The sequence below is a fragment of the Chanos chanos genome, chromosome 7 (assembly GCF_902362185.1).
Source record: "Chanos chanos chromosome 7, fChaCha1.1, whole genome shotgun sequence".
NCBI lineage: Eukaryota > Metazoa > Chordata > Actinopteri > Gonorynchiformes > Chanidae > Chanos > Chanos chanos.
Genome location: NC_044501.1, coordinates 27,442,381 through 27,469,734, shown reverse-complemented (window position 1 = coordinate 27,469,734; position 27,354 = coordinate 27,442,381). Strand labels below are relative to the sequence as shown.

General features: G+C 39.5%; 4 protein-coding genes and 1 non-coding gene across 5 annotated transcripts; 4 read left to right on the top strand and 1 right to left on the bottom strand.

Moving 5' to 3' along the window:
- The first annotated feature begins 883 nt into the window (after window positions 1-883).
- On the top strand, window positions 884-8,614 carry cd68 (CD68 molecule). The gene is made up of 6 exons (XM_030779816.1): window positions 884-1,157; window positions 2,414-2,922; window positions 3,381-3,500; window positions 4,851-4,920; window positions 5,851-6,021; window positions 6,900-8,614. Exons 1-6 carry the CDS (start codon window positions 1,112-1,114, stop codon window positions 7,037-7,039), a joined length of 1,056 nt encoding a protein of 351 aa, XP_030635676.1. The 5' UTR covers window positions 884-1,111; the 3' UTR covers window positions 7,040-8,614.
- Window positions 8,615-10,177: 1,563 nt separating this feature from the next.
- LOC115817284 (uncharacterized) lies at window positions 10,178-16,773 on the top strand. Its single transcript, XM_030780558.1, has 7 exons — window positions 10,178-10,503; window positions 11,860-12,005; window positions 13,115-13,210; window positions 14,219-14,272; window positions 14,783-14,935; window positions 15,148-15,270; window positions 15,680-16,773. The coding sequence occupies exons 1-7, from the start codon at window positions 10,497-10,499 to the stop codon at window positions 15,716-15,718; spliced, it is 618 nt and encodes a 205-aa protein (XP_030636418.1). The 5' UTR covers window positions 10,178-10,496; the 3' UTR covers window positions 15,719-16,773.
- A 289-nt stretch (window positions 16,774-17,062) lies between these two features.
- slx1b (SLX1 homolog B, structure-specific endonuclease subunit) lies at window positions 17,063-19,132 on the bottom strand. Its single transcript, XM_030780579.1, has 5 exons — window positions 18,960-19,132; window positions 18,788-18,839; window positions 18,057-18,389; window positions 17,426-17,644; window positions 17,063-17,092 (listed from the first exon to the last, which is right to left on the bottom strand). Exons 1-5 carry the CDS (start codon window positions 19,130-19,132, stop codon window positions 17,063-17,065), a joined length of 807 nt encoding a protein of 268 aa, XP_030636439.1.
- A 641-nt stretch (window positions 19,133-19,773) lies between these two features.
- zgc:112271 (bolA-like protein 2) lies at window positions 19,774-21,190 on the top strand. Its single transcript, XM_030780580.1, has 3 exons — window positions 19,774-19,939; window positions 20,317-20,414; window positions 20,827-21,190. Exons 1-3 carry the CDS (start codon window positions 19,877-19,879, stop codon window positions 20,924-20,926), a joined length of 261 nt encoding a protein of 86 aa, XP_030636440.1. The 5' UTR covers window positions 19,774-19,876; the 3' UTR covers window positions 20,927-21,190.
- Window positions 21,191-25,540: 4,350 nt separating this feature from the next.
- trnap-agg (transfer RNA proline (anticodon AGG)) lies at window positions 25,541-25,612 on the top strand. Its single transcript has one exon. It is a non-coding gene; the product is annotated as a tRNA-Pro (tRNA).
- Window positions 25,613-27,354: the final 1,742 nt, after the last annotated feature.

Genomic DNA, 27,354 nt, shown 5'->3' with positions numbered 1-27,354 from the left:
TAACCTCCACTTCCTCAACGGGATATCACAGGACTGCTAGGGTATTTGCCTCATCAGCAAGAAAAAAACCCCACGATCAACATGACTTTTATTTCACGAGAAAAGAAAAAAAAACCTACTTTTTTTTCTAAAGTAAATCAGTCATTGTCCCCGTGACAGTCTGTCATGCTTGCCAGTGTGTGATAACCACGAAGTGTTAGCGGTTGTTAGGACACTGACCATTGCCAAAACTCCACAGATTTGTATCTTTGTATCTTGTAGCTCCCATTCGGATGGTAGACATCATAACTGCCGTTGAACCACATCTTCAGCCACATCTTAATCACACTTCTGAGTGACTGTTAAGCGTATAGGCTACTTTAGGGGATGGGTGGGTAATAGTTTATTTCCTCTTTCTTGTCACATGAATGGCTTGTATAGAAAGCTGTTCAAACAGTTTCCAAAACTGCTCGTTAGCGATATGTAACATTTTAAACGTTACATTAATGATGTTTAAAGCTCACTGTTTAAGCAAGCTCTGCATTGTCAAATTAAAACGACGATAGTTTTTAAACTGTACCTACAAAAGTAAACTTTCAAGATTCACGTTGCCTATATAATGATAGTGTCACGGGACATTTAACGTGTATTTTAGGCATCGACGGTTTAAACTTTAGTTCTTCCTTAAAATATCATCGCTGATAACAAAATTCTCCTTTCTTTTCTTGGAACAGGATAAGCGCCCCCCAACAACACTTTCGTTTGTAGTGAAACAAGACCATTAAGCACCGTCGTATCATTGCGGTAACATGAGTTGAACCTTATTTGTTGTTCAAAGTTTCCGTTGACTTTCCTTTCAAAGGTCCTTCAATTATTAGCGCGACGGTCGGATTTCCACATCCTATAACCAGGCCAGCTGAAGTTTTGCATGCTTGCAACATCATTTATCGAGGGATGGCCGATTTGTGATTCAACTTCCCTAACCAACATAATTTAGTTTCGTTTCTGGTGCTTCATGAGGGGACGCAGCTGCGTTCAGGTCACCATTTGCAAGTCACCTGCCATCCGTGTTCACGACGACACATCACTCACATAGGATTAACAGGGCTTCAACAAGGACGGAACAGTCAAAATGAGAAGTGGATTTATACTGGTAGTTGTAGCCGTCCTGGCAACGGGTAAGTTTTTTCGAACTAATTTGGCATTTAGACATAGCTGTGGAAAAACATGTAAGGCCTAGCAGTTTTGCAAAGGAGTGGCAGTTTCCTAAATTTTAGCATACTTTTAGGCATTTTTTCCTTCCAAGCCACAGAGAGTCGTATATACGACATTTTGTGTTGAAACTTTGCGCATTGTTCCAGAAATTTGTAGTGTCGATTCCTGAACAAAAATGATCAATGTCAGTGGATGTTGTATGATGTTAAAGTTTCGGTTTGCGAGGAGAAGGTCGGGCAGTGTGCCAGTGCCGTACAACTGTAGGCTTTCTGCAAAAAAAAAAAAAAAAGACAGCGGTGTTTCCCTCGGAGAAGTGAAAAGAAACTGTATAGCCTTGTTTAAATCTGACTCTGTGAACTATCCCCTCCATTCTTCCCTGTCAATTACAGTTATTTACATAACGTGGTTTAGCGTTTGCGGGAGCAAAATCTAATGTTTCGCTGTTGTTTGCCGACTTCAAATAATACCGAGTGCGTAAAAATTTAGGAATATTTGCCATGTTAAACCAACTTCTCTTTTCCACTCTCTTAACTGCAATCCCCTCGTGACACTCGAGGTGCGGATCTACTAGGATGACAGGGTGTTTTGCACTTCCTTAAATTATGAGCGCTTGCTCAAATGCATTCGCTGCTTTGTCGAACCATTGAGCGATCAATATAGAGAAGAATCGAATACCTAACTTGTTCAGCTGTCTGAAATTATTATTATTATTATTATTGTTGTTGTTGTTGTTGTTGTTGTTAATAGGAGAACTTTTGAAAAGTTGCTGAAAACCAACTGACTGCAGAATTGCATTGGTTAAAGCGTGTCTTTCATGTTTGGAATCAAATTTCCCTTTCTCGATCCACAGGCAAAACTGCTCTCTATTGTTTTGTTTTGTTTTTTTGGTTTGTTTGTTTGTTTTTCACATTCTCTCTCTCTCTCTCTCTCGCTCCCTCTCTCTCTCTCTCTCTCTCTCTCATAATGAGTAAGAGTGTGTGTGAGAATGTGTGTGTGCGCGCGCGCTAGCTTTGCATCAGCATCCCACCAGGGCTTGGGTTGGTGTTCACCAAATGAAAGATCCTGTTGTTTCGTTAAAAGAAGAGCAGGAAACAAGACGTGTTTTAACGTCTCGTAACTAACCGATATATAGCCTATTACAGTGAACGACAATCTTAAATTTGTCCACATTGTCTGCCTTTCTACCTGTTTTAAATTATCACCAACTCTCTTTCCTTAGCACTCACATCAGCTGAAAGTATTGACAATGATAATGGAAAGCCACCCGCAAGTTTGGCCCCACCTTCTCCATTTTCCAATTCATCAACCACAGCAAAACCTACGCCAACCACAGCAAAAACTACGACAACTACGGCAAAAACAACAACCACGGCAAAATCTACAACCACGGCAAAAACTACGACAACTACGGCAAAAACAACAACCACGGCAAAATCTACAACCACGGAAAAACCTACGACAACTACGGCAAAAAGCACGACAACTACGGCAAAAAGTACTACAACGACAGCAAACAGTACGACAACCACGGCAAACAGTACGACAACCACGGCAAAAAGTACGACAACGACAACAGCAAAAACAACAACCACGGCAAAAACTACAACTACAGGGGCCCCAACTCCTGCCCCTAAGGACTTGAGAGGAAATTACACTGTCCATGATCAAAAAAACCACCTTTGTGTCATGGTTTACGCAGCCCTTAAGATTCGGGTTAACAACTCCCAGGTGATTATTTTCATTTTACCAGAAAAGATTATCTTAAATTTGGTTTGATTAAAATAAATGCCCTTGCTTTGATTTGCCAGTGTTAAACAAAAGGAGTTTTTGCAATTACACAGCACAAGCAACTTGGAGAGAGAGAGAGAGAGAGGGAGAGAAAGAGAAAGATGTTTTTAATTTTACAGTTTCAATAACTACAAGGATTTTTTTACCACTTGCAAACAAGTGCTTAAAGAGAAAAAAAGCAATAACTTCATCACAATCGGTGGCCAAGTACCAAGAAGTCTCGCATCATGCAGTCACTTTAGACTTATCAACATCACATTATAAACAGCGGAAGAGCTTTTGGAAATATTTTGTTTTCGGTGTTAAAGTGTCTTTCTAAAAACATATTCTCTCTCTGAAGCATCTTTTAAAATCTCTGCACTCCTTTATAACCATGACAAATTGTTTTGTCGTTGTAGGGTAATGGTGAATTTGTCATTCAGCCCAATAAAACAAAATCTGCTGGTGAATGCATGGAACCCAAGGCCTCCCTAAACGTTACATTCGCGGAAGGATACATCCTGATGAAGTTCACCAGGGTAAGGAGCTGTGCTAGGGGAAAAAACAGTCTGACGCGTCCTGGATTCATGCAACCGTGTGTTAAAAGCTGCAGGAATTGAGGTCGTGTTGATATTATCAAACTTAACTGCACATGATAAATCGTATGGAGTGAAAGAAACGGAATGCATTTGTCTTAGAAATGTGTTATACTCAGAACGTCCCAGTGCTTGTCTCTCGTTTAATGTATACAAAAATACACATGTACATTTTATTCCTAATTAATGTTATGGGTGTAACCAATGAAAGCTCAGTAGTCTTGTTTGTTAATGATGTAACTCCAAACAAATGAAAGGAACATTGTCCTACTTTGTTGTTAGCAAGGATTACGTTTTTGTTTTTTTTTTAAACTGTTCTGACTTGTTCTTGACTTTCTGGTTGTACCAACATGTGGCTTAAATCACTTCCTGATCACGAGTTCTCCACTTCCTCTACCTCAGCAGAGTCAGGTTCATCGCATGACCCTCAATACAGAAGTCCTGTTTTTGTTTTGTTTTTTTTGTATTTTGTTTCTTGTTTTGTTTTTTGTCATTCCCTCCGTTCTTCTTCAAACATATACACGTGGCGACTGAAACAAACAATAGACAAAATAATACAAAAGTAGCAAGAGTTTTAGATTTAAGTCCAGTAGGTATCAACTGAGGCTTTTACTATGCAAACCAGTTAACTGCTGGCCCGATTGAGTTTTTTCATGTTGTGAAAAGGACAGTGAAATGCATAGCCACAGAGCACAGGAAAAAAACCCAACCAAACAAACAAACAAACAAACTGAAAAAGAAACCAAAAGTTTAGCGCAAATCTTTGCTTAGTTTAAAACCAACAGCTCCAGACATGTAGGGTTGTGGTGAGGCTTGCTAGAGTTGTAAAAAGGAACTTTTGAAACGAGTGAGGCAGTCGTTTATTTGAATGCTATAATTTCAGGTTCTTACTTTATTTATATCTCCCTAGTAACAATATAGATTCTAACAGACATATAATTAGACATATTTGAAACAAAATATTGTGATTATAGTTTTATAATCCTCTTCAAGGTTTTTATTAGGTGTGTAATTTCTACAGTTGTTGTGAAATGTTTGTTTAGCAGGAAAGTGAAATCTAACTGAATGAGTTGCTACAGATGAGGTTTGTGACGTTGTTCAGGGTTGTGAGCTTTCTTAAACTTCTTTTTTTTTTTTTTTGGTGTGAATCAGATTTCCTGTAATGCAACGCCTCCTCTTAGCAGCTATGTGAATGTTTCTCCTCATACATTTCTCTCTCTCTCTCTCTCTCTCTCTCTCTCTTGCTCTCTCTCTCTCGCTCTCTCTCTCCTGCTCTCTCCTTTTTTTTTTCAGAGTGATAAAACAAAGATTGTGTATCTGAACGCTTTGGACATTAGCGTTACTGCCAATTTCAAGAAAGGAGGTACTACCACACAACCTGATGTTTTCACATCATAATCAGAATGCTTAAAAACCATTCTCTTTTACACAACCACATCTCGTATCATAACGTTTCATCTGTTATGTGGGACTTTGGACTTCCCTTTTAACTCTGACCCATGTGGTTTTTAGTACCCTCTGATATACAGGCTTCATAAACAAACATTTGATCTGGCGAGTTCAGCAGTAAGTGCTGTTCGAGTAACCCAGTTGTGCGTGTTGTTTAGTTTTATGATGATGCTTTGACCTTCGATCAGCAGCAAGAGACGCTGTGTAAATAAAACAGTAATGCAGACAGACTGGTTGAGCAAAACATAGTCCGGTAAAGTCAATTCAGTTGATCTTACTGTTGTTATGAGAAACATATGTATGCTTGTTTTTTTTTTTAACAAGGCCAGAATAATGTTGAAAGGACAGACAGTTGATGCGATCCAGATTATCCAGTTTTGTTACGTTCACAGTACTCCGATTCATCAGTGCAGGAAGAGGTCTCTGTTTGAAAAGAGTGATTTTCCATGAACTCGCTGCACATGGTTCTGAGAATGTGAACACCCCCCCCCCCCCCCCCAGAAAACAATACCTCTCTACCTCTCATACCGTCTCAAAGAGAAGAGAAAACAAACAAACCAACAAAAATTCACATGTGATTGACAGTTAGAGTTTCTGTATTCTCGTCTCAGTAAGAAATATTATGTTCAACAGTCGTATGGTCCCATGGTCCCATATGGTGTTTCATCTGTTTGCTTAGGGACACTTCAACAGCATATTAAAATATTCATATATACATAACTAATAAGGTACATGAGGTATTTATATACACATAAGTAGTAAGTACATAAATGTAAATCATAATGCAACTGCTGATACAAACGAAATGTGGAGAGGAACCATCATGCCGTTTTTGCTATTGCAGAACAGACCGTGAAAAGCAAAAATGACTCAGTGACACTGTTCAACACCACGGTGGGTCACTCCTATTCCTGCAAGGACGAGTCTGTCTTCATGGGTGATGGGGTCTATGTGGAGTTCTCCCAGAGCCAGCTACAGGCCTTTAACTTTACCAGAGGATACGAGTTTGGCAAGGGTAAGTGCATGTTTGCATACTCATTTCCATCTTACAGCGCCAACATAACAACCGCCAGCATTTCTGCTCTCTATAGAATTTAAGAGTAGGGCTGAATTTCCTTTTTTTAAATTTTATTTTATTTTTGGTTTGGATTTTTCTCTGTTTTTACTTTGCTGTTTGTAATAATAACCATACCAGTGATAACTTAATGTGTAAGTGTTTCATGAGTTTATTTTGTTCTTTGCAGGTGTGTATCTTTATGCTGTGTTCCCATATTGCTTGATATAACAAATGGGTTATTACTCTTGCTGTAACTGTGTCAGTGGAGTATTACTTGTTTTATTAGACAGCAGTTACATCATTAGTACTGACAGTCATTCTGATAGAACTGGTATATACAGACAAACCGAGAGCTCATGTAGAAGGGACTTCTTGTATTTAAAACAGGACTTTTATTTGGTTATTAAATTGGTTTTAAATTGGCTTTTATTTGGTTATTAAATCATAACCATTTACTCATAAAGACAAATGTATGGGATTGGAGGACAGCTTTGCCCGCATTGGTCAAACACACTGTTGTCCAAAACACACACACACACACACACATTCTCTCTGTTTTTGGTTTAAACACCACACAGTATCAACTCCCATGACCTTAAACACTCTGAACTTAACTGCTATATTCACATGCTTTCAGAACTCTACATATGACTCACTCAGGTTGCTTGGCACCGCGTCATTGGTCTAATTCTTCTGTGCTGTAGAGAGCAGTTAATCCACTCATCTAGTGCCATCTTGTGACCAATTAGTGCTTGGCACCTAGTATTACAGCTACACACACACACGACAAGGAATTAATCCATACTCTGTTTTTTGTCTTTCTCCTCACGCTGCAGCCGACCTGTGCAAAGCAGACCAGCCAAACTACACTGTGGCCATTGCAGTGGGTGTGGTTCTTCTCATTCTCATCTTCATCGTGGTTGTCGCGTACCTGATCAGTAGGAGAAGAAGATCGGATGGATATCAGTCTCTCTGAAGCCCCCCTACCAAAGAGAATGTCCATCTGTACCTTAGTAAAAATAATTGTTATTGGAGGATAAAGAATGTTGTTTTGAAAGGCATGGTGGGTACTAAAGGCTTTACACAAAGGCTGCTGCCTTCCTGTGTCAATTCAGTTTCAGTTCAGTCAAAACAAGGAACGAGAAAGCGAGAAATCACTTCAGTTGTTTTTGAATTCCGCCCACTGTTCACATTAAGGTTTTTCCAGTGCAAGAGCTGATGTCAGTCTCCGCTGCTTTTCTAAACTGACTGAGCTGAAAATGAATTGACCCCCCCAAGAAAACATTTAACTCTGAAAACTTCCCTTTTCATTTCAGAACTAGCTTCTCTTACTGTAACCAATCCAGTTTGTATAGCGACTAACAAGCATTTTTACAAAGATACTATTTTTACAGAGCACCATCAAAGCAAAATACACATTTAGATTTAGAAACTAATTGGCTATTCACTCGAATCACACCAAGGTGAAACTGACTGCGTAACGCAATATTAATTATCTACTTTTGATGCTGTTGGGGCCACCAGCTGTTGAGGACTTAGTCTAAATGCTTTCTCTCTCTCTCTCTCTCTCTCTCTCTCTCTCTTTTTTTGTTATTGCAGAGTAGTGCCTTAAAAAAACATTATTCCACCCAAAAGTACATTTAGTTTAGATATCTACAGGAACATTTGTTTTGGTTGTGAATATCCCATTTGAAAAAGCACTTTAACCTCTGGTTGAAAAGTTTAATAAACAATCTTAAAAGGGAAAATATAATTTGTTTACAGGGAATATTGAGGGTTATCATTTCCTTGTGGTTGAAAAAAAAACCCTTTTAGATTAAAGAGATTTTATTTTATTATACTTATGGACATTAAGTGATTATAAGAGTAATTATAAGAGGGAAAATATACACTGAAATGTGATTAAAGGGAATGTAATAAAGGTTGTGGGTTTTTTTTTTTTTTTTTGGTAAATGTGGAAACTGATGACTAATATGTGGCATGATCATCTAGAGCCAAATAATGTCTATGAATAAGGGAAAGAAAGCCATTGTTAGAACAGAGTACAGACCATCACTCTCCATAGAGTTGTGTTGTAGGCTATATTTACTGTTTTTTTCCAAAATCTGTTTATTTAAACATGTTATTGTAATACATGTGTAAGATCAGGGGGAAAGGGCAGTAGCGCAGTGCTCAGCTGTAAGCTTGATAAATCATAACTGTCACGTATTTCGCCATTTTTTTTTTGTATTTTCCAAAGTAACTGTTCTTAGGAGTTAATATGTCACTTAACAACCCACATACTGAATCTTACCCAAATTTACTCTCTGTGTAATGACGTCATAACCTGCAAACTGAATCATGAATATGAGGTGTCCCACTCCGCACTGACAGAATGCTTCTAGAAATTTCTCCCTTGCTTGTTTGCTCTTGAATATTTGTATTTGCCAAATTTTAAAACAAGTGGGAAAATATGCTGACTGACTGTTAGATTTTTAGGCCTACTTCTGTGTTTGATCATTCTTACTGTGTGTTTTTGTATACATTATGTTGATTGAATAAAAAATATAATGTTCCATTTGGAATATCAGTCTATTTTAGTGGGCAGCTGTGGTCTAGAGGTTAGAGGACTGGGCTTGTGACCGAAGGGTCGCTGGTTTGGTTTCCAGGACCAACAACCAAAGTTGTGAGCCCTTGGACAAGGCACTTAACTTGGGTCACGAGCATGAGCTTCAAGTCCCATAATTAGCATAATCAATGAGTCTTTTACGTTTTTCTGATGAAGTGGTCTACTTGTGAACAGTGAACTGATTAACTGACTTGTGTACTGGAACCTTGTAACCAGTCTCTCGAGTTAGTAACCCCCGACTAACTAGAATCACTGCTCTTTTGCATTGTCCAACATGGTCAGCATAGTCAATGAGTCGTTCGGGTCTGAACGAGCCATTTTCACTGAGAATTTGTCAACAGTACATAGACTCAGAGATTACTACGGTCCAGGTCACCATTGACAATGACGACACTGAGCCGTTTTAATGTGCCGGACAGTGGGAGGGGCTTGGGGTGTCCTGTCAGCCCAGCCAGAGGTTAGTTGCTGTCATGAATGTATTGCTGATGCAGTTTTGTGATAGGCTTCTTCATGGATGGATGATAATGATTAGGAGAGTTAGTAGCTGACCAGCTCGCATTTTGGGGACGTAATACAAACAAATCTTTTTGAGTCCTGATTCAGTATGCTCTGTACAGCTCAAAGGTTCTCTCAGAAAGATTCGTTCGTTCACGTACTGTACATCACTGATTCACACACTCATTCACATTCACATTTACGCGCTTTCTACAACAAAACCACGGATGATACAGAAAGCGCTCTCAAACTCTACAAAGCGATTTAACGCCAATTTAGTGCAGCCTGTAATTTGAGATACTTGGTGGCGCTGACAAATTTCTTTACAAAATATTACGCCATTCATATACCGTTATGTAGCATAAATGTCACGATTTACACATAATTTATTTGCACATAATGTACACAGACCACATTACGAGTTCCTTTGTTTGCCAGATGGAATATGGCAACTTCGTAACATCTGAACTAACACAGTCTGCCAGCGCTTCACCATATTTCACGAACAAAGTGGTTTAGACTATTTCTGTAATTCAGCATTATTGGACATCATACTGGTTTACTGGGTTATGCATTGCATAATAGTCAACAATTAATGTTTTGCATTATTATAGACGGTAATCTGTATTTTCAGCAATTTAGTGATATTCAGATAACGAAATGAAACTGTAAAGTACTTTGCGAAAACCCGACACATTCGGTCATTAATTCGTGCAGATATCCCACACAAGAATGTCTGATTACGCAATGCTTGGGTGCACTGCGTTTTAGTTACAAAGAGGGCAAGTCCCTTTCCTTTCTCCAAATTTGTGCACAGTTACGGTTATTGGGCAAAAAATCGCACTGTCTGTCCCTATGCTAAACAATACACGAGAAGCAGGCCTATCTGTGAATATGACTGAAAATCTATAGAGACCCACACAGAGACATAAAATATGACGTTTTATGCATCCTGTTTTCCTGTCTTTTTCTTTTTTTTCTTGAGGCGTGGGACTTCAGAACCACGATCTATGGAGAAGTGGGCGGTGAAAAGTGTTCTATAAACATCTGGCCGTAGAACGTCGACGTGTAGGCCTAATACACGAATATATGCAAATACATATGTCCAGGAGGGGTATTGTTTGGAATCAGGGACAGTAACAATACAGAACAGTTGAATTTGGAAGCAAAGGTTTCAAAAGTTTAGAGTTGAAAATTGCTCGCTGTGCACAGATACACGAATAGGCTACAGAAAAAAGAGGGCGTCTTCTGTCCTGAAAACGAGGTTCTTGTGAATGTTTGGACTTCCAGCAGTATACAGAAAATCGCTAAGCCTCTCTGATACGCGAGGATGTCAGGTAAAACTTCATCACTTGATTACGATTGTTAATTCTCTTTTTCACTTCCTACCAAAATCGGTAAACTCGGTAGCCTGCTTGATTTGAGTCTATATGGACTGATAACGTCTACATGAAGGACCGTTTAGGGCTCGTTTCAAATGATACACGAATGTTTCAGTAATAAGTCAAACACTTGCGCATTTAAGGTTGATTCTTTAGCTATGGTCATTTCTGTGTCCTGGAAGAAATAAGAAAAACAAAACAAAAATTCTACATTTTTATTTTTGTCACACTTACTTCACACTAAGAGGAACTTATAAAAAATAAACAATAGCTTAGTCATTAATTTTATTGTATAATAAGAGGCCTTTTATGCGTGTTTTTTTACTATAGCCTATTGCCCTTGTCCCTAAGCCGGACTTTGGACCTTGAACCCTGCTTCATGTTGAATTTAATATTGAAACAATACAAATTAGACATTAATGCTTATTTTAATTAAATATATTACTTATTGTAATATTTATTCACATTTTCTTGTATTTTTCCATAAAAAGAACCCCTGTCCTTTGGGTTCACTGTCATTTCCACCACACTGTACAAAATAGAATTCTGGGATCATGTAGGGTTTGTAGGCTGTACTTGGTAACAGTAACAACAGCCACTCAACAGGGGAGCACATGGCTGGAGAAAGAGTGACCTCCATAGGGTGTAGTAAAAAGAGGAAATATCAAGGTAAATATGAATTACATTGAGAGTATGTTTATTGGGTGTCATGTCCAAACAGCTCATATTTCATATGAATATAAAAACAACTGGACCAATTTCATCTGATATTGTGTATTTTGTGTATATTTAATGCTAACTCTAAAACTGACATTAGCAGATTAACATATCAGGCAATTTTGAAAGAAATATGACAAATTGTCATTTCCACAACAGTCATTTCCACCACTGTGTTCATTGTGATTCTTGATGTTTGAATGAGATTTCAAAAATATATATATTATTTAACATTAACAATAATTTAACCATATTATTTTATAAAAAAAGTTAGGTTTTCTAAAATTCTTCAGGCCAAAATGGACCATAGTTGAAGAGTTACCCATACACATGAAAGTGATTTTGCAAACATCATTCTTTATAAAGTTAAGTACTCTTTAACTCCAGTTTAGGAGTATGGTACAAACCATGGTTCTGTTCTTGAAGACAGAAGAACTATAGACATGGTAAATTATGTGCAGCCCCCCCCCCCCCCCCCCTCTTTGTCTGTGTGTGTGTGTGTGTGTGTGTGTGTGTGTGTGTATGTGCATATATGTATATATAATTTACTTATTTATGTTTTTTGTCAGTGATGAGATGTTGTTTTTCTGCTAGACCCAATCGAATCTGGGACCAGTGACGTAGTTCCACCAGCTGATGGTCCCCAGAACCCAAGTTCGGGGACACCGCTTGTGGAAGTGACGTTTCAGAAAACCGAGCATAAACACAAGTATCTGGAAGCGGAGCCTAAAATCCTAGGGGTGGGTTCTAAGTGAGATTTAATTTGAAGATTAACATGAAGGAACCTGGTTCACTGTTCATCATAGCCTTTCTATGATCACGTGGTACTAACAGGTGTGCTGATTAGCAGTGCGGTTAAGTCAAAGAAAGTGTGCATGTGTAGTAAGCCTTTATGCTGTCAAATGCTTTGAGATCTCGCTTTAACACCACCCATTCCCTTTAATATCATCACACATCATTTGTCTTTCCAATCGTTTTTTTGTTTGTTTGTTTGTTTGTTTGTTTTTAAAAGAAGCTATTATATGCATTCAAATTATTGTTGATAACCAGTGGAAAGAATACAGTATAGAAAGACTAAGAGTGCAAAAAAGGAATAGAGATACGAACGAATAAACAGATTGATGAATAGTAAATAACTTTGGAAATGAAAAAAAAAACTTCATGGGTCTGTAGGTCTTGAGCTATTTATTTACTTCAGGTATTGATGTTCTGCCATTTTCAAAAGAAAAAGCCACACTGGGGTTGGAATTTAGTTTCCTAAAAGAAAAGCAGAAGCCCATTCTTACTAAGTGACTGTTAATCCTAGAAACCAGGCATATAGCATCGTGACTGACAGCTTGCTTATCCATTACACCGACGTGACAGTGACAGTAACTGATTGATAGTTATCATGCTTTAAGTCCCGCCCACTTTTGTTTTTGCTTTCACATAAAAGAAGAGAAATGAACGTGAATAAATATTAAAATAAATATTAATAATGTATTAGCACTATGTGAACAAAAGAACATATGCACAGCTAAATAACCAATTAAACATAAAAACACATGTACAATAAAAAAATACATCTCTACAAACATACCCTCGAACACTTAGTTTATTCCATAAGCAGCCCCCCCCCCCCCCATTCAATTTCTTAACTATTTAATTACTACATTCATATATCACACTTGAGTCTTCCGTATCACACAGCAAACAACCATAAGATTATGAGTCACAGTACTCATAGTTTGGGTGTTGATAGTATTGATTCAGGACTGTTTTCAGTTTGTAATGACTAAAAAGTCATGTGTCAAATATCTACTGAAGTGTAAAGGCAATGCTGACTCTTTTTGTCTCCCCTCCTCTTCAGATTACTCAGATTATGCTGAGTGTCTTTCAGATTCTCTCGACATCCTCATCCTATTCCTGGCTCTTAAACGTTGCAAGCCCTTTGTTGTCCATACCTGTGAGTTCTCTTCAAAACACACACACAGTAAATCTTTACAATATTGTGGGAAAATACACACACACACACACACACACACACGCACACACGCTAAAACTTAGTTGCACCAACAGGAAATAGATAAGTTCAAATAAGAATGCAAGTGGAATGAATTTCATGTTTTTTTATTTCAAAACCAAACCTTTTATAGAAATGCATTTAGAAACAAGCAAACAAAAAGAGATTCATATGAATAGATTCATATGGAATTCAGATTCAGTGCGAACGTGCAGAATTTGAATGGCTGTACACAGCTCCAGCATTCCTGAAGTCACCCCAGACTGGGACCCCAGGCTTTACAGTTGACTAAGTCAACAGTTTCTCTACAGTGACTAAATAATTTTATTTCACCTACTGCTTTGTAAAGTGACACATTTAGTTACAGACCACGGTGCAGTAACCATGGCCTTAAAATACATCCACATATGATTAAGGTGTCACTTCCCCATTTTGAAGATACACAGAGATAAGCTCTGTATAAAACACATTACCATCATGTTCTGTGTGAAATTACTCTACGCAGTCTTTATTTCTATAATTTTATACAATTATAATATATAATTTTAAATATATATATACTCTTCTAAAATATGTATAAAAATTGGATTGGTTCTGAAACATACTGGTGTGAGAGCAGACTGATTTTCCGTAACTTAAATCTTATAATTGCACGCTTTGTTTAGTTCATGAATAGCTAATGTCATAGTTTTCACACAGCATTTGAATTCAGTTTTGGGAGCCACTGCCCATATTCACACCAACAAAAGTCTTTGTTGCTAACGAGGCAGCTGAATTCAGCATGTAGGTGCAAAGCTAGAATTAAAAAATGTTGGTATCTGGTTCCCCTCGGATATGAGAGATGCTGCTGCTATATTAGACAGTTAAGCATCAAAAAAGAAAAGTGTTTTTTTTTTTGTTTGTTTTTTTAAATTTCACAGTATTTTTAAATCTCTTGGTTCCTCTCTGTAGGTAATCATAGCTGGAAGTGTGACGTTGGCTGCTCAGAATTTGCATCTTCCAACGGTAAAGCTCTTTCCGGACCCTGCATCAGAGGAGATAGTGAAATGGAAATTTGATAACAGGCCAGCTGTTACAACTCATGTCAAGGCCTGACAATGCATATCAAATCTATGGCACCTGACACTACACCAGCATGACATGGGAAGGCTTTAGCACCCAGAGCTACACTGGATAGAAGTTATTGTTTGAACTCAAAGCATTTATTTGTGTGTGACGCTGTGCAAATCACAAATACTTGGGTGAAATGAAGATTGTTTAGAGGTCATTCAGGGCTCAGACTGGAAAGTGTGGGAAACTGTTTGTGAAAGCAGAAACGGAGGAAAATGACAAAAACAGATGATCAAATGCTGATAAGAACGTCATTTCTAACATTGTTCCTTCCATCCTTACCTCCGAAACCCTTCAAAAACAGTATTCTTAATATATTCCTTCAAATTTCTGATAAGCTAAAATTCCAGTTCACTGTTGATTTTCTGTAGATTTTTACTTTTGCATACATCCTTTTCTCTGAAGATCAAGGCCTGTTTGGCGATGCAAGTTCTGGCATGTGTTGCATCTGTGTTCAACTTCCTGCTCAGTACCATGGAATTATCCGAAGGTTTTGCAAGCCATATTTGCTGGATGCATGAAAACGGCACTGAAGTCAAAGTTTGCAGATGGGTAACGGTGAGTCTGTTTCGTCGTGGGCTCTCAATATACAAAACCACTTGCCTCTCTCTCGCAGTACGGAGGTGAATTCATTCTCTTTGAGTTCAATCCAGTTTAAAAGGGGTGCTTTTAAGCTTTCGTTAGACTCTAGTTTTGTAGCTGTAGCTTAGAGGTTGTTCATACTTTGAGGTCTGAAACTTTCTCACACCTGCTCTCGTTTTCTTTCACAGTCGGTGGCTGACCACCTAGTCGCTGGAGAGATGCTTGTTCTTGCGGCTCAGATTGCTATTTCTGCCACAGTGGCTGCCTACTGTTGTAAAGTAGTGCAGTGCTGTTCTCCAAGGGCTCACATGGTAAGACTCAATATACAGCAGAGTTCCACGTGTTCCACGAGTTCCAAGGACGTGTGTAAGGAATGAAGAAAGTGCAGCTCGAAATTAAAGATGAATTTGTTTATGGCAACCTCAGACAATAAACTCCTGCTCACTTGAGGAAATTAAAAGAATACTCAGTTTCAAGATAGATTCAAACATTGGCTCCAGAGTATGGCAACTACTTTTATTCTCTGTCTTGGAGAAAACTTCTTGCTTATCCGCATGCAACCAGGCCATAGCAATTAGCCCAAACTCCCTCTAAAAAGACCATACGGTTTATGGAGCAAGACTCAGCTCAACACTTCATTGTCAGGAAACTAAAAAAAGGTGTATAAAAAAAATGACACCTGTGAGGTAAGGGTATGTATGTTTTTGTTTTGTCTTTCAGCCCGTGATCACAGTTACTGTACCCCCTGCTCCGCAATGAAAAAGAGATGGGGAGGTTGTAAGACGGTACTGAAGAACACTGACAAAGACAAGAGGTGAAGAAATGTAGCCAAACATCATCTACCCATGATTTACCTACCTGCATACACTTATTAACCATCACTATCAGCAAGTCATATGTCATACAATAATGTTGTATTTCCATTTTTACATGTCATTTTTACATATTTACTCTTGAATGGAAATATACAAATATAATCAATTTATTATAGAACATTAAATTAGAAATGAATGTCGTATTTACCATAACTTTGTTCTATCTTAAAAATTAGTATTCCTGAAATGAAATGAGATGTTGTGTTCTAATTTTGATGTACACAAGTCAAGTTATTGGCTTCTTACGGCTCACTAACCACTTCATGCTAATGTAACACGTACCCTCCCAAGGCAATGAAGCTGTGCTTTTACAGAGATAGACAGGGAAAAAAACTCTAAATCAGTCTGTTAGAGGGTAAAGCAGATGAAAGTTGAGCAGAAGAGGTTTGGATGTTCTTCCACTGAGAAATTTGGATTTATACACCCAGTTTGGTTTGTTTTAAAGACTTTTCTTTTGGAATCTAAAATTTACTGCACAACGTCCTTGAAAACCTTGGACATATCCATCACATGAATGAAAATATTTTGCTTGGACATGCAATGAGCTTTCAGCACAGATGCATCAAAGTTATGCTTCAAATATAACTTCATCTGATGCCTGTTGTTACGGTGCACTGAATAGACAGTGAATAATTCCCTCTGCCAAAATCCCCAGTTTTTTAGAGTGAAATGTGGTGATATACTTTGAAATTTCTGGGTGGGAGGACACCTAGACTGCTGCTGTTTTCAGTCACAACTGGCCTTGTTTTGGTACGCACTGAATTTAATACAGTGGAATTACATATATGAAATATACTACGGGAAAAAAAACCTTCTAATCTAATGTTTACTGTCAGTATATGAAAAACTGACAGTATGTCAGTGTTTTATTGTTACATTCATCATCACATTTATTACCACAATTAAAATACTTAATATTAAAATACTGATGATTTTTTATAGCCGAGCTTGGTTTCCTCTTTGTCATTGCTTTATGCACTGAGTATCTTGCAGTGTTGCACTGAAGTCAAAGACAGACTGTCTGAATCCAAACGTCAGGTTGCAGCTTTGCCAGCTCTTCAGCTTTCTTGAACAAACAGCCTTAAGGTCCATTCGAGACAGGGGTTAGAGCATCTTAGAGCTCAAATTGGCCATGATTATTAAAAGTCATTTAAAAAAGTATTAACATGTCTGTGGATGAGAAAGCTGGCCAGTACATCAGAGAGCAGCTGTGATTGGTCAGGTCTGGTCAGAGTTGGAGCTCATCTGTCCAGTGGCTCTGTAAAACAGGTGGGATAGCAAAAACACAAAAAGTCAATCCAAGTGAGGTCCACAGCAAAATCCAAAGAAATCCTATTTTCTCTTCCAAATATCAGGGCCTCTGAGAGAATTAGTCTGCTAAATGCGGTGTCTTAGACGGTCTGCGCTCCTGATTGTCTGAGTGGGGCACTCTCTCCTCATCATAAGACAACAGCTCACAGGAAATAAAAGACAAATGGCCTTTTACTGTTCTGGCATGGCCCTGACGTTTCTGCAGCATTACTGGTCTACTTTTGTACTTGTTGTGTCAGTGATACAAATAACACACAAATTTAAACCGGCGGAAACTTACTTGAGGCGAGGATGGTGAGGAGATTTCCTCTAGGTCGCCATAGCAGCCGTTTTTATGACGAATCAGACTTCCCCAGAGCACTGACTGATGGCACCCAGGACACTCCCCTTCCACAGGGAGGAGTTGGCTCGGCTCTAATTTCAGAAAATGTTTGGCCAAGCAAATAAGGTGGCAGGTCATTTTGCAGGAGGGCTGGAAGCAGCACAGTTTTTCTGCCGGCTGAAAATAAAGACACAAATTAAAGTCCACCTCTGGGCGGATACCTTGCTCTAAACTACAAAACAGTGAAGTCTGAAAGAACAGAGGTACCCTATTAAACAAACCTAATTTCTACCTTTTCTTAATGGTGCTCCATGGAATTCCAGCAAACCTATCACTGTTTAGAGAGCTGAGAAACCCAGCTGAAAATGTACAGTTAGTTTTTTTTAATCATGACATTCTTTTTCACAACTTTAAGACATATCAGGGAACCACTTATCTGTGCTCACTTGAGCATGCCTGGACAGTGTAAGGGTTACTATGACAACAGCTGGGTACGGTGTGGAGACTCTGTTCAGTAGTCTGTGATTTTTTGTTGTTGGTTCTACATCCCTTTTTAAAAAAAGAAAACTGGGCAGTTGCATTGGCTTACCCTCACAGGTTCATGACAGAGTAAGCACCTAGCTGACTCTCTTTCCTCCCTCTCACAAGGCTCTGACTCAGGCAGCGGTTGTTGCTTTTTCTTGGCTCGTACGCAGCCAAAAGCAAGGGGCATATGTAACGGAGGCTCAAGGCCAGGCGCGAAGTCCAGCTTGTACTCTTGTTTGAGCCAGCGTAAGGTGAGAGGCAGCCTGCTCCATGGCGCCACCCGCAGCATGTGAGAGACAACACGCCAGTGGAACTCTAAGCTGGACTCACGGCGTGAACGCCGGGACACGTGGGAGAGACGCCGGGAGGAGTGAGGATGCTGCCAGGCCCACTCAAACTGGAGAGGAGGTGAGGGAGGGAATGAGGAAGGGAGGGAGAGAGGAAGTCATTTCTTCATTCAAAAGGCAAATATCAGACCAAAAGTATAAAGTTACGTTCCAATAAAGAAATGTGTCTTTTTCAAAACAGCCCTAAAACAAACAGACAAGCAAATTAGCAAACAAAAAAAAACCTAACAATGTTTGAAGTGGATGGTGGCACTGTCATTTTGTAAACAACATGTAGCTTGAGAATGTGTCAAGAAGGTTGACAACATGAGTGAAAAATGCTGGTTTGAGAAGACAGAACATGTGTGCTTCCTGCATATGTTGATGAGTTACACTAACATCACTTATTTGTGGGACGAAGAGTGTGTCACTGAAACGAGGATACACTGTGTGAATACCATACACTTACCCTGAGAGCTGCAATATCAGAGGGAAAGCCGTGGATTATAAGAACCATCTCCCTGCATGAAACATTAAGTTCAATACGCTGTCAGCTAGCTGCATTTGAAACGCGAACTATCTAAAGTTCTTGTTTTATGTATTGTCTTACTACAGAATAATATTTTGGTCAGAATACCTACCAAGGTCCTCTGCCGCTGGTCCTTTTGGCCCCTCCGCGGTGTCGCCCAGCGTTGTGTTGTCCAATGCGCCGCTCGGGGTTCACTGTGAATCCGATGTAAATCCTGCCTTTAAATTTGGGATTGGTGCAATACAGCATGTACACCCCAAAGAAGCTTTCCACTTCCACAACCATCGCTACTGTCAAAGACAAACTACCGTCTGTACGTACCACCGGTGCGTTCGTTGAATTCGCATATTGAGCTTGACATTAAACTTCAGTTGCAAACAACAGAAAAACAGGCCAAAACCTTATTTAGCCCGAAGTTTAATGTCCTCCCGATAATACATCGGGACTACTCTTTACCAGCATCTTAAAATAAAGTTTCCTCAATCTGAAAATGTTGTGTGCTTTAAATAAATTTCAAATTCGGGGTCCTCGACATGGGTAGCTTTGTTTTGGTTTAACATATCAATGTTCCCGCACGTTTTCAGGTAAAATAAAAGAGATACTTTTACACAATTTTAGGCTAATAAATACTCTTAATTAAATATGTATTCAGGGCTACCCGACATACTTTTCAAAATAATTTAGACATGAACTGTCTTATTTTGTGATTTATTTATTCATTTATTGTCAACAGGCAAACAGAGAGACAGCCTTTAACTTACGGACGTCAATGGTTGGTTGCTTTAATTCCCGCCCTCTTTAAATGAAATGAGATTGTATTGGTCAAATTTATCTTTGAGTGTAGTGCTCATATTTTTAGGAGATACAATTGGATGTATCTAATGACAATTAAATCTGGAGTTCCACCTACCGCTATGCACCCGGCAGAGTGTAAAGGCTGAGAAATTTTCTTTTGCACAGCAAAATATAGTGGCCAGAATTTAGTCAAGAAGGAGAACATAATCGTCACTTTGATTTGTATCAGACGAAATGTCTATCACAACAGACCTCATTCGTGAAAAACTGATTAAGGAGATTGGAGCGGTACATGTGGTAAGTAGCTGCTCGTTTGCACATGTTGACGTTCACGAAACCAATACACCACAAAAAACCGAAGGTGTGGGCGAGGGAACGGTAATTAATGTTTACAAGAAAAGGGGCTGTTAGGAAAGTTTTAGCAGTATTTCTTAGGAAAGTAGAACAAGTTACTCTCGTTCTGCTTTCAGGGAAATTCTGCGTCATTTGACTCAAATTAATTGTCCCACTGATGACAATTTTAGATATCTTAGAGATATCTAGAGGTATATACCTTAGAGATTTTTTCAACATCGATGGTTTTCATCGCCAGGCAGGTCAACTCTGTTTTGCAAACTGACTACATGTCCTACCTAAACTCATATGTTAATTTATTCGATTTTCTCTATTTTTAGGAAGTAGAGGATACATCCCCTAACAGATGCGCTGCTAGCTTCAAGGTTCTTATAGTGTCACCGCAGTTTGAGGGAAAACCGCTGTTGCAACGACACAGGTAAAGCAGAGGAATTCATTAATCAACGCTAGGAAAACAAAACAAAACAAAAAATCCCCTCATACAATTATGTAAAAACATCAAAAAGCAAACAATATTTTAATAGTTTATATTAAATCCCCTCCAGTTATCCTTATTGTGCTCTAAATTATTTGCTTCAGCAGTAGAGTAAGGCAGAACGCTTGCCCTCCCCTTATCTATGGTTCTGATGAAGTAGCTGACATAACAAATCTGGCTGTAGGCCAAAGATCGATGCTGGTGCAGAAGACAGTTATGTTGGAGAACAGAGGAGCCGTGTGGAAGAATAATGCTGGTGGAGAGGACAGAGATGTGGCCACCATTAGAAAGGAAACAGACTGGAAAGATCCACAAACGGAGTTAATGTGACGTTTTATGTCTTTTTTTTTTTCAGGATGGTGAATAACTGTCTGGCAGAGGAGCTGAAAGAGATCCACGCTTTTGAGCAGAAGACGCTAACGCCAGAGCAGTGGGAAAAACAGAAATCACAATAGCAAAGACATTCTTTCTCTCTCTCTCTCTCTCTCTCTCTCACACACACACACACACACAAACACACACATACACTCACTCACTCTTATACATCTTTATGCATTGAAACCAAGTGATAGAATGTCTCCATTACACCCATCTACTGACTTCTCTATGAGAATATGAAGCTGTAGTTGAAAATCCACTGATCTAATCGCTGACTGCATTCTGTCCCTGTTATAAACCTTGAAAGATAAACTAATAAATGCAAACTGGGTCTCATGGAACACAGAATCTCGGTAAGGTGACCAAACTGCCTTCTGTCTTATGTTCAGTTTGCATCAGTGCTCGTTGTAACCCCTTTCCCTGTTTTCGCATCCATTCGTTTGGTTGGTTGTTCACTTTGAGGCTTAGATTTTTTTAATATATATACTGTTACAGTCATGACGTCATTAATAGGTAAGTGACTGTAAGATGGACATAAATAGAAAAAAAAAGACAGCATAGGGTTTTCTTAGTGATCTCTAGCCCTAGCAAGACATAAAGCTGTTCTTGCTCTTTCAGTCCTGCACTGATACACTCACAAAATATCACAGTATAAGTGACAGAGCGCACTGGTAAATTTTGATTCATTGTAATAACATCATAGAGAAAAAATGTGTTAATGAAAACAGGCCCAAATGTGAGCAATAGTAAATAACCCTAACCCTAACTCTAACCTTTAAGAAGGGGAACCTTTGACTTATGAGTTCCAGAAACACTCCATCCTGCATAGCTGAACAACACACTCTACAACAGGCATGTTGGAAAAACAAACGTGTATACATCCGGAAACACCTGATTGTTTATGTTTATGAAGTTCAGTATGACTTACACGTTTCAACTCCTTACCAGGCGTGGGCAGAGCAAGTGTGGTTACACACCTCAAGCCTGCACACACATGAAATATACATTTTGTTATTAACTTGATATTACAATACTCAAAGACCAAAATCTTAAGGCAATTTTAACCTCTAAAGTGACTGCTCAATTTGATGTTATGCTGCTACACCAGGCCAACATGATAGACTGCAGGGCTATCTACTGCCGGGCTATCTACTGTGTCACATCTATAAGAGTATCAATAGACAGCCGGCCTATCTACTGTGCCACATCTATAAGATTGTCAGTAGACTGCCGGGCTATCTACTGTGTCACATCTATAAGATTGTCAGTAGACTGCCGGGCTATCTACTGTGTCACATCTATAAGATTGTCAGTAGACTGCCGGCCTATCTACTGTGCCACATCTATAAGATTGTCAGTAGACTGCCGGCCTATCTACTGTGCCACATCTATAAGATTGTCAGTAGACTGCCGGCCTATCTACTGTTCTACATATATAATTACTCTGAGGACATATTTTGAAAGGTTATTTATTGCTGTTAGTTATCAGGCTATACCTAAGGACCAGGTCTAGTGAATAAACAATCGAGGTTGATTTTGTTGGACTGTTATTGTGATTGGCCAACTTATAACTGTACTGGACTAATTACAGCTTCACTGTAAAAGTGGTGGGAAGAAATGGTGCTGTTTTGATTTAGGTGCAAACCAAATGGGGCTCAGGAAAGGAGACCAAACCACCTCAGTCTAAGTTATAAAGGGCTGAAGTGAAATCCCCTCCCAGGCACTATGTGGGTCAGAAATGTTTATTTTACTGTAAGTTGTAATTAAATGCAATTTCTATTCTTTTTTGTAATAAAAATATTTGGCATGTATCTAGTATGTGATGCCCTTTAAAAAAAAAAAATGAAAATGCTGTCATCCAGAATAGGTAAACTGGTGTGCGATTCAAAAATTGTAGTATCGCTCGCGTGTGACTTCTGCGCTGGTGTGGTCAAAGTGGTAGCACGCACAGGCCACATAGCACCTAAGTATAACATTTTATATCTGATAACATTAATTCTCTTCTAAATTAGCTGTTCTAAAAAAAGTGGCTATCACGTCGCCACGAAAAATTTCATTAATGTTATAATTATTCAGTTATTATTATAATTGTTAGATTATAAGTTTCTTATGTACGATTTGCAGTTGTTTTAGAATGCACAAATGTGCCCGCATTTTTGTTCTCAAGGGGAAAACATGTGGCTTGGCCACCAGCACTTCACTTCGCGTCAGTGTCATTTTGTTTGTTCGTTTTGGTCCTGTGGTAACCTTTACTGTGACGCTTCTTATTTTCAGTTTTGGTTAGTGAAGGCGGTGCTCGCTAGGAAGTTTAAAGCACTCAGTCTTTGCTTAAACTTGCTTCGAGAAGAATGGAGAAAATTTCTTTAATGCTGAAAGTGTCACAGGTCTTTATAAGAGAGAAATTACGCAGCAGCAGAACGGGGCAAAAGCGTTTAACCGGCGGTTTCTCTCTGTCGGACACTGAGAGCAAACAGCGTGGAACAAATGGTGTAGGACAGACAGGTAAGAGTCCATTTCTGTAACTTTATTACTATTGGTAACACCAAAGGCTGAAGCCCAGAACATATCAGTGATAGCAGGAAACGTTTCGTCGATGTGTAAAATTACGTTGTCTGTCTGTTTAACTTTGTTTTAAAAAATCTCGAAAGCTACTCTCTGACTTAGTGTTTGACATTTAACACGGCAGATGTACTTGTAGGAATTTCCGTGACAGCGTACATTAGTTGCGGCATCTTAAAATGAAATCCATTCGATAAAATCTCAACTAACAAAAGCTTACTTTCAACTATGCATTCCAGCGTCACTAAACTTTTCCCATTAATGGACAAGCATGTTTGACGGACTTGTTTGACAGGCACATGTACCTCTTAAACAACTGCCTTTTTAAAGCGTGAAGAAAGAGAGGGTACGATAGGTATCGTGGAGCTGAGACTCGAAGACCTTAAAGATACTCATAGCCACCTAACAGCGAATGTAAATCATTATTGTAAACGAGCACAATATAATCCACACAGTTATGAGTGGCCTTGATTCTGTGGAATTGTAACTATTTTTGATGGTATGTTAATTCATGTATCTCTTGCATGTTGTGTTGTACTGTGTACATCTAGGAACAAACATCTATTCTCACAATCCTTGTGGACACATTGTCAGATCCTCATATGTCGTCTGCATGGTCAACCAGTGCCTCAGAGCAGTGCGTCAGCAGTTCATTCATTCATTTATTCTTTTATTTATTCATTTATTCATGTAAAGTTACTCATTGCTCTCTGTCTCTTGCCGTAGAGGAATCTGGATTTTAGCTGCCCAGTATGTGGGGAGACATGGGACTGGGTACTGGTCAGGTCGTTGATCCAGCTCTCTCCTGCCCAAATGGCCATTTTGGACAAGCAAGTCGACAACCTCGTCCAAGACCTGCCGGAGTTCTACAAGAAGGTCAGGCAATGCTGTGGCTTCAGAAGCTTCTCTGCTGTTGTCTTTCCGTAATTGTTGTGATGTGCATACATCATACGTCAACGCAGAAATTGTCAATCACCAAACAACCGACTGACCAATCAATCAATCAGTCAGTCAATCAGTCAATAAATCAGTCAATCAGTTTGTAAGCAGACAAACTTGTCTTAACCTGAATGTAGCGAGGGATGAAAACCTTACAGTTGTACATGACGTGGTGACTGTGAAAGCACATGTTTTATTCATACGGAAAAGAGAGTGTGTGTAAGAGAGTGTGTGTAATGTGTGTTGAGGCTGGGTGTTATACCCACACGGCGTTGCTCGCCGCGGGCTTTTACAGCTGTGTGCATTTATCAGACGGTATCTGAAGCGATCATGCAGAGCGCTGGGGCGGGAGGCCCTCTTTTCTAAACCGAATCATTTTACGCCGAATGAACTGATTGGTTCTGATTAATAAACTGACTGCCCGCTGTGCCCCTGAAGCGTGCTGATTTAGTCACTCAAGACGCGCAAAATAAACCCAGTATTCGATACTGGGTATGCTAAGGAGTATTCACTGAAATTCATGTTAAACGCTTCGGCGGTTCAGTCTTGTTTGGCGATTTAAAACTAAAAACAGAGTATGTTTGGAGGGTTCGAGCAGAGATGGGAATCTTAACTACAAACATTACTTAACTGCATTTAAATATGAAATACAGAAGTGTTAATGTTAGAATAAAACTGCTCGGAGGTTCTTCAGATGTCGTGCATGTGCAATATGTCGATTCGATTAAATTCAAGTAACATCAAATACATAGTTAGGTCTGGATATAATATGTTTAATCTGTGGTATTGTCCAGATATACCAAGCTTCCTTTGATGTCTGAATATAAAACAATATCACACAAATAGCAGATCTGCAGTCACATGACTCATGACTAGCCCTGTCCTCACCCCTGTGAAGTACATCCAGTGATAAATGTTGTCTGTCCTTTGTTTTGGTATTAATGTTGATCTGACGTCATCAAACACATTTTTAAGATTGACAGAAAATTAACTGTGATAATTTCATTTACCTTCAGTGAGTGTTTCCGTGATATACAGGCTGTAATATTATCTTTTTTGATTTAGTGTATTCAGATTGAAACTCCTTTCTCTGCTGATGCTGAATAGCAGAGATAATGAGGCTGCAAACCACAAAACCATGTGGATATGCTGATTGTTGCTGCCATATTCTGTTTCTCACTAGTACTTTTGATGACTTTTTGGTCTAGGGGTATGATTCTCGCTTAGGGTGCGAGAGGTCCTGGGTTCAAATCCCGGACGAGCCCATTTAATTTCTGTGCTTTTCGTATACATTTTTGTACTGTTTACATGTTTGTTTGTTTTCTCAGTTATAAACCCAAAATCACGCCATTAACAGTAATGCTTTCTTTGCTCTGTCACACAGTGCCCAGTTTGCTGTTCTATCCTGCGCCGGCCTGTGGATGGTTCCGGTCGCCCATGCCTGCTCTCCAGCTGCTCCCACTGCACCCAGATCCATCACTTCTGCTGGGCATGCCAAGCCCCCTGGGTCTTCCCTAACGCAGCTGCCTCTGGACAGTGCAGTAACCGCTCCTGCCACCTAGTGGCCACGCTGCTGTCCTGCGGGAGGGTGACTGACACTGATAGCATTGTGTTGGGATGCCCGCTGTTCCGGGCCTGCCCGCGGTGCCACACTCTGATCACGCACACGGAAGGCTGCAAGTACGTCGCCTGCCCCCAGTGTGCACACACCTTCTGCTTCATCTGCCTGGAGACCAAAGACGACTGCTTAGTGAATGGAGATTACCACGCTCCATTCTGTGTGAAACCACGAGCTGAGAGACAGCGATTTGTGACTTTTTAGGTCAAATTCTTTCTTTTTTTTTTTTTTTTTGATAAATTAGGACTGAGTTTTGCACTACTTCCTGAACAGCACCAAAAGAGCACTTGCTGTTTTCTCTCTCTCTTTCTGTGTTTTTTTTTAAGTAAATGTTTACAAATATAACTGATCAAATACTACAGGTATTTGTATTTAAATTCAACCTTCAGCTTAAGTCTCAGCTAAGCTAACTAACTCAAGAGTCATATTTAAAGCTGCCTAGGGATTGCTAGCGGAGAAGTTTAGTGTAGACAGACACAATAGCATTTGTGATCTCAGAATGGGTAACAAAATATGTTAAATGACTGGAACAAATGAACAAACAAGAAGGAATTGAAGAAGATCTTAAGAGGTCAGTTACACTGACTTCCTCATGACCAACAGTTTAATGTAGTTTTTTATGTTGAATAAAAAAAAACTGTCATACACACCATGACCGCCCACCAGGTTTCCTGTTACAGAACATCTGAGTCACTGCTTCACCAAGAAAACAAAAACAAAAACAAAACAACAAGAAAAAGCTCACTTTTCTGCTTTTCATCACTGTGAGAGAGTGATAGAGAGAGAGAGTAAAGGAGACAGACGGGTGGTGGAGGGGAGAAGGAGTAAAGTAGTGAGTAGAGAGAGAGTAAAGGAGACAGACAGGTGGTGGAGGGGAGAAGGAGTAAAGTAGTGAGTAGAGAGAGAGAGTAAAGGAGACAGACGGGTGGTGGAGGGGAAAAGGAGTAAAGTAGTGAGTAGAGAGAGTAAAGGAGACAGACGGGTGGTGGAGGGGAGAAAGAGTAAAGTAGTGAGTAGAGAGAGTAAAGGAGACAGACAGGTGGTGGAGGGGAGAAGGAGTAAAGTAGTGAGTAGAGAGAGTAAAGGAGACAGACAGGTGGTGGAGGGGAGAAGGAGTAAAGTAGTGAGTAGAGAGAGTAAAGGAGACAGACGGGTGGTGGAGGGGAGAAGGAGTAAAGTAGTGAGTAGAGAGAGTAAAGGAGACAGACAGGTGGTGGAGGGGAAAAGGAGTAAAGTAGTGAGTAGAGAGAGAGAGTAAAGGAGACAGACGGGTGGTGGAGGGGAAAAGGAGTAAAGTAGTGAGTAGAGAGAGTAAAGGAGACAGACGGGTGGTGGAGGGGAAAAGGAGTAAAGTAGTGAGTAGAGAGAGTAAAGGAGACAGACAGGTGG